Source organism: Oncorhynchus gorbuscha, linkage group LG12 (genome assembly GCF_021184085.1).
Source record: "Oncorhynchus gorbuscha isolate QuinsamMale2020 ecotype Even-year linkage group LG12, OgorEven_v1.0, whole genome shotgun sequence".
NCBI classification, from domain to species: domain Eukaryota; kingdom Metazoa; phylum Chordata; class Actinopteri; order Salmoniformes; family Salmonidae; genus Oncorhynchus; species Oncorhynchus gorbuscha.
The window spans coordinates 27,853,780-27,868,635 of NC_060184.1; the positions used below are offsets into that span (position 1 = coordinate 27,853,780).

Genomic DNA, 14,856 nt, shown 5'->3' on the forward strand with positions numbered 1-14,856 from the left:
CTTTGAAAAATGTGCAGTCTCAAAAACCATCAAGCGCTATGATGAAACTGGCTTTCATGAGGACCACCACAGGAAAGGAAGATCCAGAGTTACCTCTGCTGCAGAGGATGGGTTCATGAGAGTTACCAGCCTCAGAAATTGCAGCCCAAATAAATGCAACACAGAGTTCAAGAACAGACACATTTCAACATCAACTGTGCAGAGGAGACCGAGTGAATCAGGCATCCATGGTCGAATTGCTGCAAAGAAACCACTACTACAGGACACCAATAAGGACATCAATAAGAAGAAGAGACTTGCTTGGGCCAAGAAACACGAGCAATGGACATTAGACCGGTAGAAATCTGTCCTTTGGTCTGATGAGTCCAAATTTGAGATTTTTGGTTCCAATCGCCGTGTCTTTGTGAGACGCAGAGTAGGTGAACAGATGATCTCTGCATGTGTGGTTCCTACCGTGAAGCATGGAGGTGGTGGTGTGATGGTGCTTGGTGACACAGTCTGATTTATTTAGAATTCAAGGCACACTTAACCAGAATGGCTACCACAGCATTCTGCAGTGATACGCCATCCAATCTGGTTTGAGCCTAGGGGCCCATCATTTGTTTTTCAACAGGACAATGCCCCAGTGCTGCATCAGATGACCTGGCCTCCACAATCCCCCAACCTCAACCCAATTGAGATGGTTTGGGATGAGTTGGACTGCAGAGTGAAGGAAAAGCAGCCAACACCAGGTGAAGCTGGTTGAGAGAATGGCAAGAGTGTGCAAAGCTGTCATCAAGGCAAAGGGTGACTACTTTGAAGAATCTCAAATATAAAATATATTTAGATTTTTTTAAACACTTTTTTGGTTACTACATGATTTCATGTGTTATTTCATAGTTTTGATGTATTCACTATTATTCTACAATGTTGAAAATTAAAAAATAAAGAAAAACCCTTGAATGACTCGGTGTCCAATCTTTTGACTGGTACACACACACACACACACATTATATATATAAATGTAAATAATTAGATTGCTAAAATAGAATATGAAGAAGGATGCAGAGAAAGAAGGCCGTCCACAGTGTTCAGGATGATCTGGAGTCGAGGCAAACATCCTTCTGGTCATGATGGGTAAAGTAACACATTGGGAATCAACAAAATGCTGCATAATCTAGCGAAAACCTCAAAAATGCTTTTCATCAAAGGCAATTTCTTTCATGATTTGTCTGTCCGGTACACTGAACGCATCCCATCAAAAAACACTGTCCTTCGTTGAGTTCAATCACGTACTTTTCATTGACAAAGTGGTGCTGGCTGTGCATTGGCACAGTGCAGAGCTTAACCCTTCTGTATCAAGTAGATCTCTTCCCCAATGCATTTCCATTCAGCCTCTCACTTACAGTAATGAGAAATGGCAGAGATACTGTGTACTGGACTATGTGCTCAGTTGGCCTCCATGCTCCACGTTTCTACTTGGTCCAAGTATAAAGACATGTGAACCAGACACATTCAGGACAACATGTGAACCAGACACATTCAGGACAACATGGAGACACACAAAGGTCACTGCTATACAGGACTTCAGGTCTCATCTGGGAGGTTAGAAAGAGATTGCTCACTCTTCAAAGCACACATGATTTTGTTTACAGAGAGAGATTTAGACAGAGCTGCATATGCTTCATAAAAGCGGGGTCAGAGCAATTTGGCGTACAGGAGTTGGTGCAAGATAACAACAATCGATGAGTAAGCCACAACTTCGACCGTGGCGTGAAATAAAATGGAGGTTCATCTCATAAACCACTGGTGCTCTTTTCAAGTAGCGCTACAATTGGCTGTATTTGATGGTACCAAATACATGATGGATATAACACACCTGTCACTCTCTCTTTGAGAGCACAGTTCCATGAGACCTTTACAAGAAGAACAACATGAGAACGAAAAAAAGGACCCTCTATATGTCTAAGCACATTGTCAGAACTTACAAATATAGATCATCAGCAAGTCTAAACAGTTTGATAAACGTAATCTCCCAATATTAACACTTTAATATGTGTTTAACAGGCACAACAGTGTTACCCTGGATAGGAATGTTAGAAGAAAAAACCCATAGAAAATGATCCCTTATGCCATAGCAATGGAGTACAACACTGTTGCTATAGCAACAGATCACAATATAATTCATTATGATCTAAAGGAGGCTAATATGGATATTTTAACTGAAAATCAGAATCATCTTTAAAATCAACTACCTGCAAGTCATAAAACAAAAAGGAATCCCCTAACGCTTTGTACAGAATCAGTAGTATTGAGAGCAACCCTCACACATTCCCATAGGAATGCAGAGACTGCCAGTCCAGCGCAGTAGTTAGTAAGGCCTCGATCGTTTGTGTTGGCAAAACAAAAAGAAACAAAAAACATATACATCTGTATTTATCACCTTTCTAGAACTAGAAAACCTTAATATGTGCAAAAATGTAAATCTTACAAATGTGGAATAGGTTGATGATAACTAAAAGTATTATAGGAATGCCATCGTCCCCTTCCTGTTTCTACTTAGAGACAGACCGATAGGTGACTGATGTTCCAGGCTGATTGGGTCAGAGTTCACGTCGAATGAACCATCTTCTTTAATTTCTCTATCTCCATCTGAAAGAGACAGACACACACACACACACGCCATTTTAACTAATTTCTCATGGGAAACCAGCACCGGATGCAATTCTGATGATAACATCATAGCTAACAGTCTCACAGGGAGGTACGCGGGTATCAGATCTTGAATGAAATTAAAGTCTTATTTCCACTTGCGGTCCAATTTAACCCATCCATTCCATTTACAATATTTGTGCAAAACACACTGCCATTTCATGCTCAGTGTCATTTGAATACAGGTTGACTGACAACGGCAGAAATAAGCCACCATATGAAAATCTATTGCATTCATCAGAGAAAAGCTCTGACATAAATGGAATTCAAAGGAGAGAGAGGGAGAGAGTATGCACAGGCCTACCTCCCCTCATTGCTCCTGGGGAGGATGGACAAGGTTGGGGTATACTGGGTCCGACTCCGTGGGTAGTGCTTAGGGTTGTTGCGGTGACTTATTATTTGACCATGCTGGTCATTTATGAACATTTGCACATCTTGGCCATGTTCTGTTATTATCTCTACCCGGCACAGCCAGAAGAGGACTGGCCACCCCATATAGCCTGGTTCCTCTAGGTTTCTTCCTAGGTTTTGGTCTTTCTAGGGAGTTTTTCCTAGCCACCGTGCTTCTACACCTGCATTGCTTGCCGTTTGGGGTTTTAGGCTGGGTTTCTGTACAGCACTTTGAGATATCAGCTGATGTACGAAGGGCTTTATAAATACATTTGATTGGACTGTATTACCGCAACACCGGCGGTCACGAGTCAAATTCCACGTGACCGTTTAGTCACGGAAACTAGGCTTCTCCAAGTGCTGATGTTGCTGATAGTCATTAGTAGCCTACCAAACCTGCTAACTGCCTAGTAGTCAGCACTCTTGTCAATATAATCACTATGACAATGCAAATCTAATCAAATTTGAATAAAACAATTAATGAGAGCCCATGAGCTCACGTGGCACAACATTTCTATAGACTACCTATGCAATTGAGTGAGAAAACAGGTTGGGTCTACTATATGCATTTATCAACTTTCCTAATATTAAGCACATTGCTTTGCAACAGGCATATTGTATTCCTGGCAGCATTCAAATGAAAAAGCTCCTCAATTTGCTATTTAAGTGCATAGATGAGATGTATTTTTTCCACCTGCCCCTGTTCTGAGACAGGTGTGTGATAACAGTCCATTCTAAATCAAAACTAATTTCACAAATATATTATTTAGTATATGTAAAGGCAAGATTAAATTAAGAATAGTCTGATGGGGGACAACATTAGCCGATCACTTGTGAATGATGCCCAGCTTACGTGCAATAAGGCAAGAAACAGATCATATATTTTATTTGCGACTTTTTCATATAGTCGCACACCTCATGAAGCCTAGCCCAGAGGCCTATTTGTTTTGATAAGGTTTGTATCACAACTAAAGTGGCCAAATAACTTCTTAAAATTAAGCAGATTCATCCAATTTACAACCGATGTAGAGCCTAACTGGCGTATCCTGCTTATAGCCTACTGCCGTGTGCGCATTGCTGCGCTTATAATGTGAAGAAATAGCCTAATAGTTTACCAACATTTTCAACTAAACGTTCTGATCTGTTGCAGCAGCTTTGTTGCTTTTAAACATTTTTTTGATGCAAGTGGTTGTATTAATATGGGATCTATCGCATCCCACAACTGTCCCAGACTATGTTTGGAATATTTATCTCACACAGAAGGACAATAGGATGTCAACTTCTGTACTATGGGGGATAGTAGATTGACAGGCTATTGCGTTTGCTGTTCGTTAGACCTACTCATCTTGTTGGCTGACAAAAAGATTGACATTTCTTCTAACATCTTCAATATGCGCCTCAGATTTAGGTAAGGAAGCACGCAGTTGCGTCCCCGATGTGTCTGTCTTCTCTTGTAGCCTGCTTCAGAGCTGAGATGCCTGTGAGAAGGACCCGATCATGTGACAGGCATTGGCTAATAAGAGTTGTGAGTGAAAGGTGCTTCAGTGCACGGCGATTGGCTGCCAGGAGAAGGGAATTATATTTATTATATTCAGCTCAAGGGCACAACGCCATTGCCCCCAAAAGGCATGGATTTTTTTGTGTGCATTGCTGCCGTGCAAATTCTAGGTATTATCATGTGCTCATTATCATGTGCTCATTATCATGTGCTTGTCAAATTGTGAATGAGAGACTGATGAAGAGTGTGCAGCCTGTGCAAGAAACAATACAGATCTCAAATCACCATCATTAGAGTCACAACATGCAGCCTTAGAATGTATCAAACATCTTAACATATAGCCCAACTTTGTATCACAAATAAAGTTGCATAAATAACTCCAAATTAAGCAAATAGGAGGACCTGTTTCTAGGTTAATCACATGTGCACACTCACTCAGAATTTGTTTGGATAAATTATAATTTAGATTTTATTCAGCTATGTTTAATTGTATTATTCATACTATAAAAAAACTAAAATAATGCAACGGAATTCAAAGCAAATGTTGTCTGTTAAATGAACTAGTGTAGCCCACAGCCGTATGGCATTGCCAGATCAGGGCCTAACATAAGGACAGCTCAGAGTATGCTATTCTGTTCTTCTGAAATAGACTACATTTTCTTCATATCATGTTTCCTTAAACCTGTCAAAAATTAATCCTGGATTTATTGTGAAGGTGTAGGCTGTATTACATGGATTTATTGTGAAAGTATAGGCTGTATTACATGGATTTATTGTGAAGGTGTAGGCTGTATTACATGGATTTATTGTGAAGGTGTAGGCTGTATTACATGGATTTATTGTGATGGTGTAGGCTGTATTACATGGATTTATTGTGAAGGTGTACGCTGTATTGCATGGATTTATTGTGAAGGTGTAGGCTGTATTACATGGATTTATTGTGAAGGTGTAGGCTGTATTACATGGATTTATTGTATGTACATGGATTTATTGTGAAGGTGTAGGCTGAAGGTGTAGGCTGCTTATTACATGGATTTATTGTGAATGGATTTATTGTGAAGGTGTAGGCTGTATTACATGGATTTATTGTGAAGGTGTAGGCTGTATTACATGGATTTATTGTGAAGGTGTAGGCTGTATTACATGGATTTATTGTGATGGTGTAGGCTGTATTACATGGATTTATTTATTGTGAATGGATTTATTGTGAAGGTGTAGGCTGTATTACATGGATTTATTTGAAGGTGTAGGCTGTATTACATGGATTTATTGTGTAGGCTGTATTACATGGATTTATTGTGAAGGTGTAGGCTGTATTACATGGATTTATTGTGAAGGTGTAGGCTGTATTACATGGATTTATTGTGAAGGTGTAGGCTGTATTACATGGATTTATTGTGAAGGTGTAGGCTGTATTACATGGATTTATTGTGAAGGTGTAGGCTGTATTCCATGGATTTATTGTGAAGGTGTAGGCTGTATTACATGGATTTATTGTGATGGTGTAGGCTGTATTACATGGATTTATTGTGATGGTGTAGGCTGTATTGCATGGATTTATTGTGAAGGTGTAGGCTGTATTACATGGATTTATTGTGAAGGTATAGGCTGTATTACATGGATTTATTGTATTAGGCTGTATTACATGGATTTATTGTGAAGGTGTAGGCTGTATTACATGGATTTATTGTGAAGGTATAGGCTGTATTACATGGATTTATTGTGAAGGTGTACGCTGTATTGCATGGATTTATTGTGAAGGTATAGGCTGTATTACATGGATTTATTGTGAAGGTGTAGGCTGCATTACATGGATTTATTGTGATGGTGTAGGCTGTATTACATGGATTTATTGTGAAGGAGTACGCTGAATGGATTTATTGTGAAGGTATAGGCTGTATTACATGGATTTATTGTGAAGGTGTAGGCTGTATTACATGGATTTATTGTGAAGGTGTAGGCTGTATTACATGGATTTACTGTGAAGGTGTAGGCTGTATTACATGGATTTATTGTGAAGGTGTAGGCTGTATTACATGGATTTATGGATTTACATGGATTTATTGTGAAGGTGTAGGCTGTATTACATGGATTTATTGTGAAGGTGTAGGCTGTATTACATGGATTTACTGTGAAGGTGTAGGCTGTATTACATGGATTTATTGTGAAGGTGTAGGCTGTATTATATGGATTTATTAGACTTTTTGAAATGTAGATGTTCCAAAAGGTCTGCATCAGTGGCTTGTAGGTGGTGCATGGAGATGCAAAATGTGTTTGTTAATTAACGGTCAATTACTGTGAGACTGGCAGTTATTTGCTTGTCAATCACCGGCTGACAAAATGTCATGACCCCACAGCCCTACTAGTGCTGAGTAGGGACATAAAGGGACATAAAGCATTCCACCATGTGTATGAACCTCTGTCTTTCCAGTCCACCTCGCACCCGCTGAAGTCAAGCTTACACACTCTGACAAGCTGCGATGTAAAGACAGATACAGTCATCAACTTACCTGCAGGGCCACTCGTTTCAACCTTTCCTCGTCCAGCTCGCTTCTCAGTTCTGCCATCTCTCTCCTGCAAAGCAAATCCTGAATGTTTACAAGGCTCCTCAGAGCTTGAACACATGACAGGCTAGTATCTGATCGACAATAAGATCACATCACCATTACTCTGCCTGAACAGGCTCCACTCACAAGTTCCAACAGTGACTCGCCTATATACAAAAATAGGACAGTAGCTAAAATACTGCTCTGAAAAAGGTACACAAAGAACAATTTTGACTGATTTATGTAGCTATCTTTATAATGAAGCTTTATCATCTAAACAAGGCAACATTTGTTTGGACATCTTAACAAAGACATAACGCTTCATTAGAAGAGTACAGAGTAAATAGTAGGAACTGAACAATGCCAGATCTAAGGAAAGTGGCAGTTAGTTACATTTGCTGGGTCTTGAGGAGCTCCACAGACAGCAGCAGTTCTTTCATTTGGCCTCTGAGGTCCTGCAGCTCAGACTTCCGCTCCTCTGGCTCTGCCTTGGGCTTGGTCTCCGCGCAGGGGCCTGGGCTGGGACTTCTGCGGCCAGGGGCTGAAGCCGCACTGGCCTTGAGCCCCTCTGACGGGGATGGGCTGGGCTTGAGGACGGGAGACTGGGAGTGTGAGCTGGGCATGGATGGCTGCGGAAGGAGGAGAGAGGTGGTCTAAAAATATTTTTGCCCTTGGCTGAGACCTCCATTCTGAATGCATTTGACTAATGAATGATGTCAGTGTTTCTTGCTCAAAATGAATCAAGTCAATTCTTCTGGTCATAACATACCGTAAGTTGTCTTCAGCGACCAGCCATGATTGCTAGGAGGGAGCTACAGTAGCCATTTGAAACACTGTTGCAGAGCATTCAGTTCGTACTGTAGCTGCAGAAGGCCATTTCATTTGGATTGAACACAACTGATCCCCTGTTTCTCCCTCTGAAGTTATGTCAGGGGTGCTTTAATATTGTGTTCTCCTGCCTCCCATCACCTCAGGATATAGTTTTCATTCATTTCCTTATTTTCCTCTGCCGAGAGGGTCAACATCTAATTTTAAAGGATTTAAATGTCCAAGGAGCCAAAGGGTATCTTTAGTTCAACCTATAGAAGTTTGTAGCCCACAGTTATGGGGCTTGATGCGCAGGGATTAGTCACTCGATTTAAGTGGTACAGGTAAACAGCTGGTGCCCCCAGAGTCTGGTGGGTGCTTTGAGAGGGCCTCCAGTGGCACTGGCCTGCCCACACAGAGTCAGCGTGAGGTGCATGTCCGCTTTACTCCCCCACTGGGCATCTGAGGAAACGCTAACAAGACACACACGAGGATGGACATGAAGCTTTCATTAGAAACATGAGGATGCCCCCCCCTTTCGGCCTCTGTAGGACAACTAGCACCGTCTCCCAGTATGACTAAAAATCGGCCTTACATTGGGCCTAGGTGGATTTGTTGGATTGCAAAAGAGCATTATTTTGTGAATGCATGTGAATATCTGCGTGAGTGCGTGTGACTGCATGCGTGTAAATGATTAACTGGACGTATGTGTACGTACATCTTGTGTGACCTCAGGGAGCTTAATGCCAGAGGCTTGCGACTGTGCTGTACTGGAGCCGGTGGGATCAGGGTTCATCAAGATAAGAGGGCTTTCATACAGCAACAGGGTGGCTTACATACAGAGGGAGGGAGGGAGGGCAGGATGGATGCCAGGAGGAAAACGACCTGGCAGGAGGACAGCGCCTATTAGTGAGGGATTGCCCAGAGGAACTGAGAGAGGTCTCAATGATTTAACAGAAGATCACAAGACGGTTGCAGTTTTCCGAGGTTGTATTAGTTAATATCTATAGACAAACCTGACTCAGTTTCTGAACGGAGACATATATTTTGCTGTTCTTTTTGGGGTGTTGTATCCTCTATATTAATTCCTTGCCGAGTGCAAATATTGGCTGAAGTGACTAATTTGCAGCAATAGCATCCATTTGGGATGATTTGTATTGGAATAGAGATAGATCTAATGTGCATTTGGGCCACTGATTCAGACTCAGAAAACTTTATTGCCATACATACAAAACAGTTGTTCTGGAATGAGGTTGGTGTAACACACATACAAGTTCAATACAGGTTAGACACTAACCAATGCAATCAGACACGTCAATGTCATTGTTACCTTTCTTGCGTCTATCAACTTTGGCTTGGGGCGGTCCTCTTCGTCAAACATGAAGGTTTTCTCCACGCTGATGTCCTTGTTTGGCTGAGAAGACAAAAATACAAATAATCAGCAGTTGACACACCTTGCCAGACAGACTCACAGACAGACACAGGCACACTCACAGACACACTCACAGGCTTGCTAATCTGTTTCTAAAGGAAAGCTTTCACATTACTCTTCAAGGAACTCAGTCAATCTCAGACAAATCGGAGCGATCTGACAGCTCTCCTCTCAGCCCTTCATGTAACTCAAATGTCTGCCATTCTTTTCATGTAACTCGAAATGTCTGCTATTCTTTTCATGCAACTCAAATGTCTGATGTCTTTTCAAGTGGACATGTAGCAACCTATTCCCAATCTCACATCAACTCCTCCGACCCATCATGAGGTTCAGATAAGGTGCGATATCTGTGTATGGAATGCGGTGATGTACATTTGCTGTTTAGATAGGGCCCGCCAGCCAAATGTGTTTTTGATAGGAATTTGATGTGCAAACGTAATGTATGGAGCGAGACTAATGTGTGTGGTTTTACAAGTCTGTGTGCAGAGTTGTGTCCTCAGTAGCGTGTTGGTATGTCTGTGTACTCACAGAGTGGCCTCCTCCAAACTGAGCGGGAAGCCTCTTGCCAGCCATCTTTGGTCTGTTAGCGGTGGGGTGAGACAGCTTCTCAGAGGTAGATGACAGATCATCAAAGCTCATCAGGTCTTCAAGAAACAGACCGAGACAGATAGAGGGAGAGGAGTATAGAGAAAAGTATAGAGAAAAGTAAATAACAACACTTTTCTTTACAAATGCAGACAGCAGAAAGATCCTAGGCTTTTCATGAAATGGAACAAAGAACTGGACAGAAATAAGACGCTGCAACCAAAACCACTGAACAGTAGTTGTTATTGTGTTTTGCTTTCAATGAGAAATAGAACAACACACAGGTTTTTCATCTGAAAAGACACAGTTCTGGGAAGAAGACCAACTAAGGAATGGAGCTGTAATCACATTTCATTGTGAATTGTACACACTGAAACCGCCACACAGTATGACAATCTTTGAGAAAAACATGCAAGTAAGCACTATATAGTCCTACGGGTAACACGTAATAAACCATTTATAAAATTGTGTGATCACCATTTATTAATCATTACTCCCACACTTACAAACCATTTAGTAATCATTAGTAAAGTAGTCGTTTTTGCAGTCTCTAAAGTGAGCACGATTTATATAAATACTTAATGTTTTGAGTGACCTGCAATTTCTCACAAAACAATGGGCATGCCATTGGTAGACATTCCAGCAATACCCGGTAAAAGAATAAGCAGAACGTTTAAGGAAATATACACAAATGTGAGAATAACTAGCTTAGTAACAATAACACATGCGGGAGTAATAATTCATACTTTTTTTTTTGATTGCCTTAATTAAAAATAGATTATTAGGTACCCAATGACATGTTAACATTCTATATAAAGACTATAGGCAGGACTTTTAGTAACAGTACAGAACTCCCAGGGGAGTGAAGTTGACATAAAGGAGAATGAGGAGTGTTTTCCCCTGCTTGTTTTCACACCCTAATCCCACGGGGCTAATGACCTGTGGCTTTAGCAGCTCTTTTGATGCTTTTAGTGAAGTGGGTCACAGACACGAGTCCCCAGGAAACTTCTACCTCCCATGATGACATGATTCTAAGAACTCACCTCGCCTAAACTCCCTTGTATTCCCTTAGCTCGATCTCCATGCCTTTATCTCTTCCTAAAAGCTTTTCTCTTGTGTATTCCTGTTTGTGAAATGAGAGGTGATGTAAACCTAGCCAACCTCCCTCCCTCTTTCTCATCCTCTTTTATCCCTTCATCCTCCTCCTCTCTCCCTCTATCATCCAAAAACCTATTCACCCATGGGTTTAGAGGATTAAATCAACACATTAGCGACACAAACTCTAAAAATAAAAACAAAGTATTTGAGTAATTTGGGATTTTACGGAGCTGTCAATATATCTTACAGCATTTGATCATGTGTTACAGTAGGCCTGAATTGCACCGGGGAGGGAAAGGTTATGCTGAAATTAAACCAGTCGACTTTGAATGCGTTTCAGAGTTTACGGTTTCAGCTCATCCCCCTCTTTTTAGGTCAGTGTTTCCTGTTCTTGGGAACATTACTCCAACAGCCTGTTGTGGCAGGAGGAGTAATCCACAACTCCAATATGGATCTACTGCACTAATCCTCAGTTTAGATAGAACACCATCAGCCAGTAGCAACTCATCCCAAAACTCAATTAAAAACACAGAGGGACCTATTGCAGAATGCTACACACACACACAACTGGTGCTGGTGGTACGCAGGAGAGAACGACTGCCACCTCTCATTGAAGCCACAGAGGTTAAAGGCTGACCCTGGTACTGCAGGCAGTTAGCATCCCCCATTCTAGTGATTGGAAAAAGGCAATCTTTATGGTCAATCTCCGTGCAAATAAAGAAATGTTTAGAAGACAATCATGGTACCAATAATTGCGTCTAATACACCAGATGTCCTTGAACTGATTTAGTTGCTAATGGCAGCCTGCAGTACCTCGATCTGCCTCAGTTACTCAATGAGAGGGAGCAGCACTGAGCTAGCCTGCAACATCACTCCCCAGAGTAGCTCTAACCGCACATGTTATGTCTCCATGAGACACCATCTTAACCGACTTCATTTGGCTTCAATGCACTATTGAGTCTTCACATAAGAATGAATGGTGTCACGTGGTCGATGGCTTTGTCCATTGATATTCAGTCATTGGTGGTACCCAACATGGACAGGCACACAGACACTTTAAATGGGACATAGTGGAGGGCCATAAACAACTAGTGGGGGTCATAACTGTAGGTAGGTACTGCTAATGGATGCAAAAACAATAAGGTCTGTGCACACTGGAGAAAAGGCATCATTACCGAAATGTCTATAAGCAAGTATTGAACTGTAAAATGAACGATGTAAGCTCTTTATATTTGAAAAACATTCGTAGCGTAATGTAGGTTGAAAATGGCTGATCTGGGCACTGATAAGTGTCTAAATTGGAACACAGTGGCTGTACAGTAAGGTGCTATAAATTACGTCAAAGCTCTGGTTCTGCGCTTCACAGCTCTGTATGGGTTTTAACTGACAGCCGCTCTGAACATGAGCATCACACGCGACAAGTTGCCCCCCCCCTCCCTCCCTCCCTCCCATTAAATTGTGAAAGAAGAAGTGTTGTCTGGGTGAGAGAAATGCTGTAAATTAAGAGGACTCAATCTATTTTGAAAGATGACATTTAGGATTAAAATCAATACCAATTTGATGTCCTACAAGCAAGCCAAACACCTGTGAGTCCAAATATACACTTCCCATTCTCCATATCCTGTCATATACAGTGTCAACATTTATGATCACTGTGTTCGATGTATAGTTAAAAGATCGCATCGTGTCATACCCTGGGATGTTCTGAACACAATGAGCTTGTGTGTGTCTATTGTGACAAGCTTTCAAATTATGCCCTCCTGACCCAGATCACCATTTAAAATGGACCTTTCTAGGATTGCGTAAACAACAACAGCAATTGTGTGGATGGCGGGGATGCAGGCTTGTGTTCCAAACTAAACTACAAGTGAGCTTGTTCTAGTTCCTCAACAGCGCAGCTAGGAGAGTTTTAAAAAAAAGCACCTTGTGACTCTTCTTTGAGTCATTGAAACCTCCAAACTGTGCTCTTTCAATTGCCACCATGCTTATGCATTTTCATATTTCTTCTGTAAGAAACATTTAAATGCAGCCCTATCAATATAGGCCAAATCCCACAAGTGTAAAGGAACTTTATTTTACCACAGCTATATAGACTTAAGTGGTTTTATGCATTTCATTAACATTTTTATTTAAACAGGTGTCAGAGTCGTGTGTATAGGTGGCAGGGAAGTCAGGCGCAGGAGAGTCAAACGGAGTCTTTTAATATAAGTCCACTTAACATGCTCCAAACACTAAATACGTACATACATAAACGAACATGGGCACGAGGACCCGTCGCGCACCTATACAACATAAAACAACACTTGACAATAAAACAATCTCTGACAAAGACATGAGGGGAAAGAGAGGGTTAAATACACAACAGGTAATAAATGGGAATGAAAACAGGTGTGTGGGAAGACAAGACAAAACCAATGGAAAATGGATCAATGATGGCTAAAAGGCCGGTGACGTCAACCGCCGAGCACCGCCCGAACAAGGAGAGGCAACGACTTTGGCAGAAGTCGTGACAACAGGCAAATTCTTATTTACAATGACGGCCTACACCGGCCAAACCCGGACGACGCTGGGCCCATTGCGTGACGCCCAATAATGGCCAGTTGAGATACAGCCTGGATTCGAACGAGGGTGTCTGTTGCCTCGTTAGACCGCTGCGCCACTCAGGAGGTTATACGCATAAAGAAACATTCAACCTAAGAAGCTGGAAGTGTATATACGGTTTTATAGATGAAACGTGACCCTGTGTTTGGAGCAAGCTGTGCATAACTAATAATGATGTCACGGAGCTCGGCGGTTGATGTCACCGGCCTTATATATATATACATACATAATTGCATGCCTTGTTAAAAAGGTTTTACTGCTAGGAGTTTCTTCTAAATAAAAAGTGGAGCCATTACATACCCATGTCAAGGGCTTTGTCCCCCCAGTCACCCGACAGTGTTTTTGGTTTGCTGGGTAACGTTGGCTCAAAATCAGACTTTGGAAGTGTGGAAGGCACCTCTCCATTGTGCCTGTAGAGGAGGGGGATAACAACAGTAGCAAAACATTACTAGAGCTGTGAACAGTAGTGGCAGTAATACAATCCTGATGGCTGGAGTTATAGGTACATTATGTTAGGAATGCAACTGGATTTCAAAAAGGCCTTTGTGCTAAACGTTGAGACTTAAATAGCAAAACAGGAAAGATAATTTTCAGCATGAATGCAAACTGATCACACACACACCATACAGCCCAGATGCCTAAGAAATGCCTACATAACAACTCTTGTATTTTATAAAGTGGTCACCTTGCTATTGTTGCTTTGTATACATTGCATATTTTAAAATGGTACCATATTAAACGTTTATGCTAGTTTAGGATTTGATTATTGTATTATTAGGATTGTAAATTGGTGTACAACTTAGTCTATGACTGCGAATTTGCCAATACAACCTAATACTGCACAACGTTGTCCTTCCTCAAGTGAATATCCAATATGAACAAAGGGAAAGCTGCAAGAACAGGGGGACGGGTAGAAGGATGGGAGGCTTACTTGGCCCCTAGGGAGGGTGCGAGAGGCTTGTCTGGACGTTTTGGGGGGAGGACGCCTGGTTTACTCTTGCCTGGCGGGGGGACAGGTTTCTTGGGTGGGACCAGAGGGGCAGTTGGCTTTGACAGTTTTTGATCTGTCTTGTCACCTTCACACACAGAGAGAGACAGAGAGACGGGATGATCATTGTGACAAAATATTTCACATTGTATGCACAGTACTGTATACATTTCAAGATCATGGAGGTTGCACGAGGTCCTGGTTGTTTTAGGCACATTCA

At 41.6% G+C, this 14,856-nt stretch overlaps 1 protein-coding gene across 3 annotated transcripts in view; it reads right to left on the reverse strand.

The window, feature by feature from the left end:
* Positions 1–884: 884 nt before the first annotated feature.
* Positions 885–14,856, reverse strand: part of LOC123990807 (CD2-associated protein) — a 76,641-nt gene continuing 62,669 nt past the window's right edge. For all 3 annotated transcript variants that reach the window (XM_046291691.1, XM_046291690.1, XM_046291692.1), the window contains 7 exons: positions 14,580–14,724; positions 13,949–14,058; positions 9,893–10,008; positions 9,263–9,346; positions 7,519–7,754; positions 7,090–7,153; positions 885–2,631 (listed from right to left, as the gene is read on the reverse strand). In XM_046291691.1, coding sequence (XP_046147647.1) covers positions 2,590–2,631; positions 7,090–7,153; positions 7,519–7,754; positions 9,263–9,346; positions 9,893–10,008; positions 13,949–14,058; positions 14,580–14,724 — 797 coding nt within the window. In that variant the 3' untranslated portion in view covers positions 885–2,589. The remainder of the gene's footprint in view (positions 2,632–7,089; positions 7,154–7,518; positions 7,755–9,262; positions 9,347–9,892; positions 10,009–13,948; positions 14,059–14,579; positions 14,725–14,856) is intronic.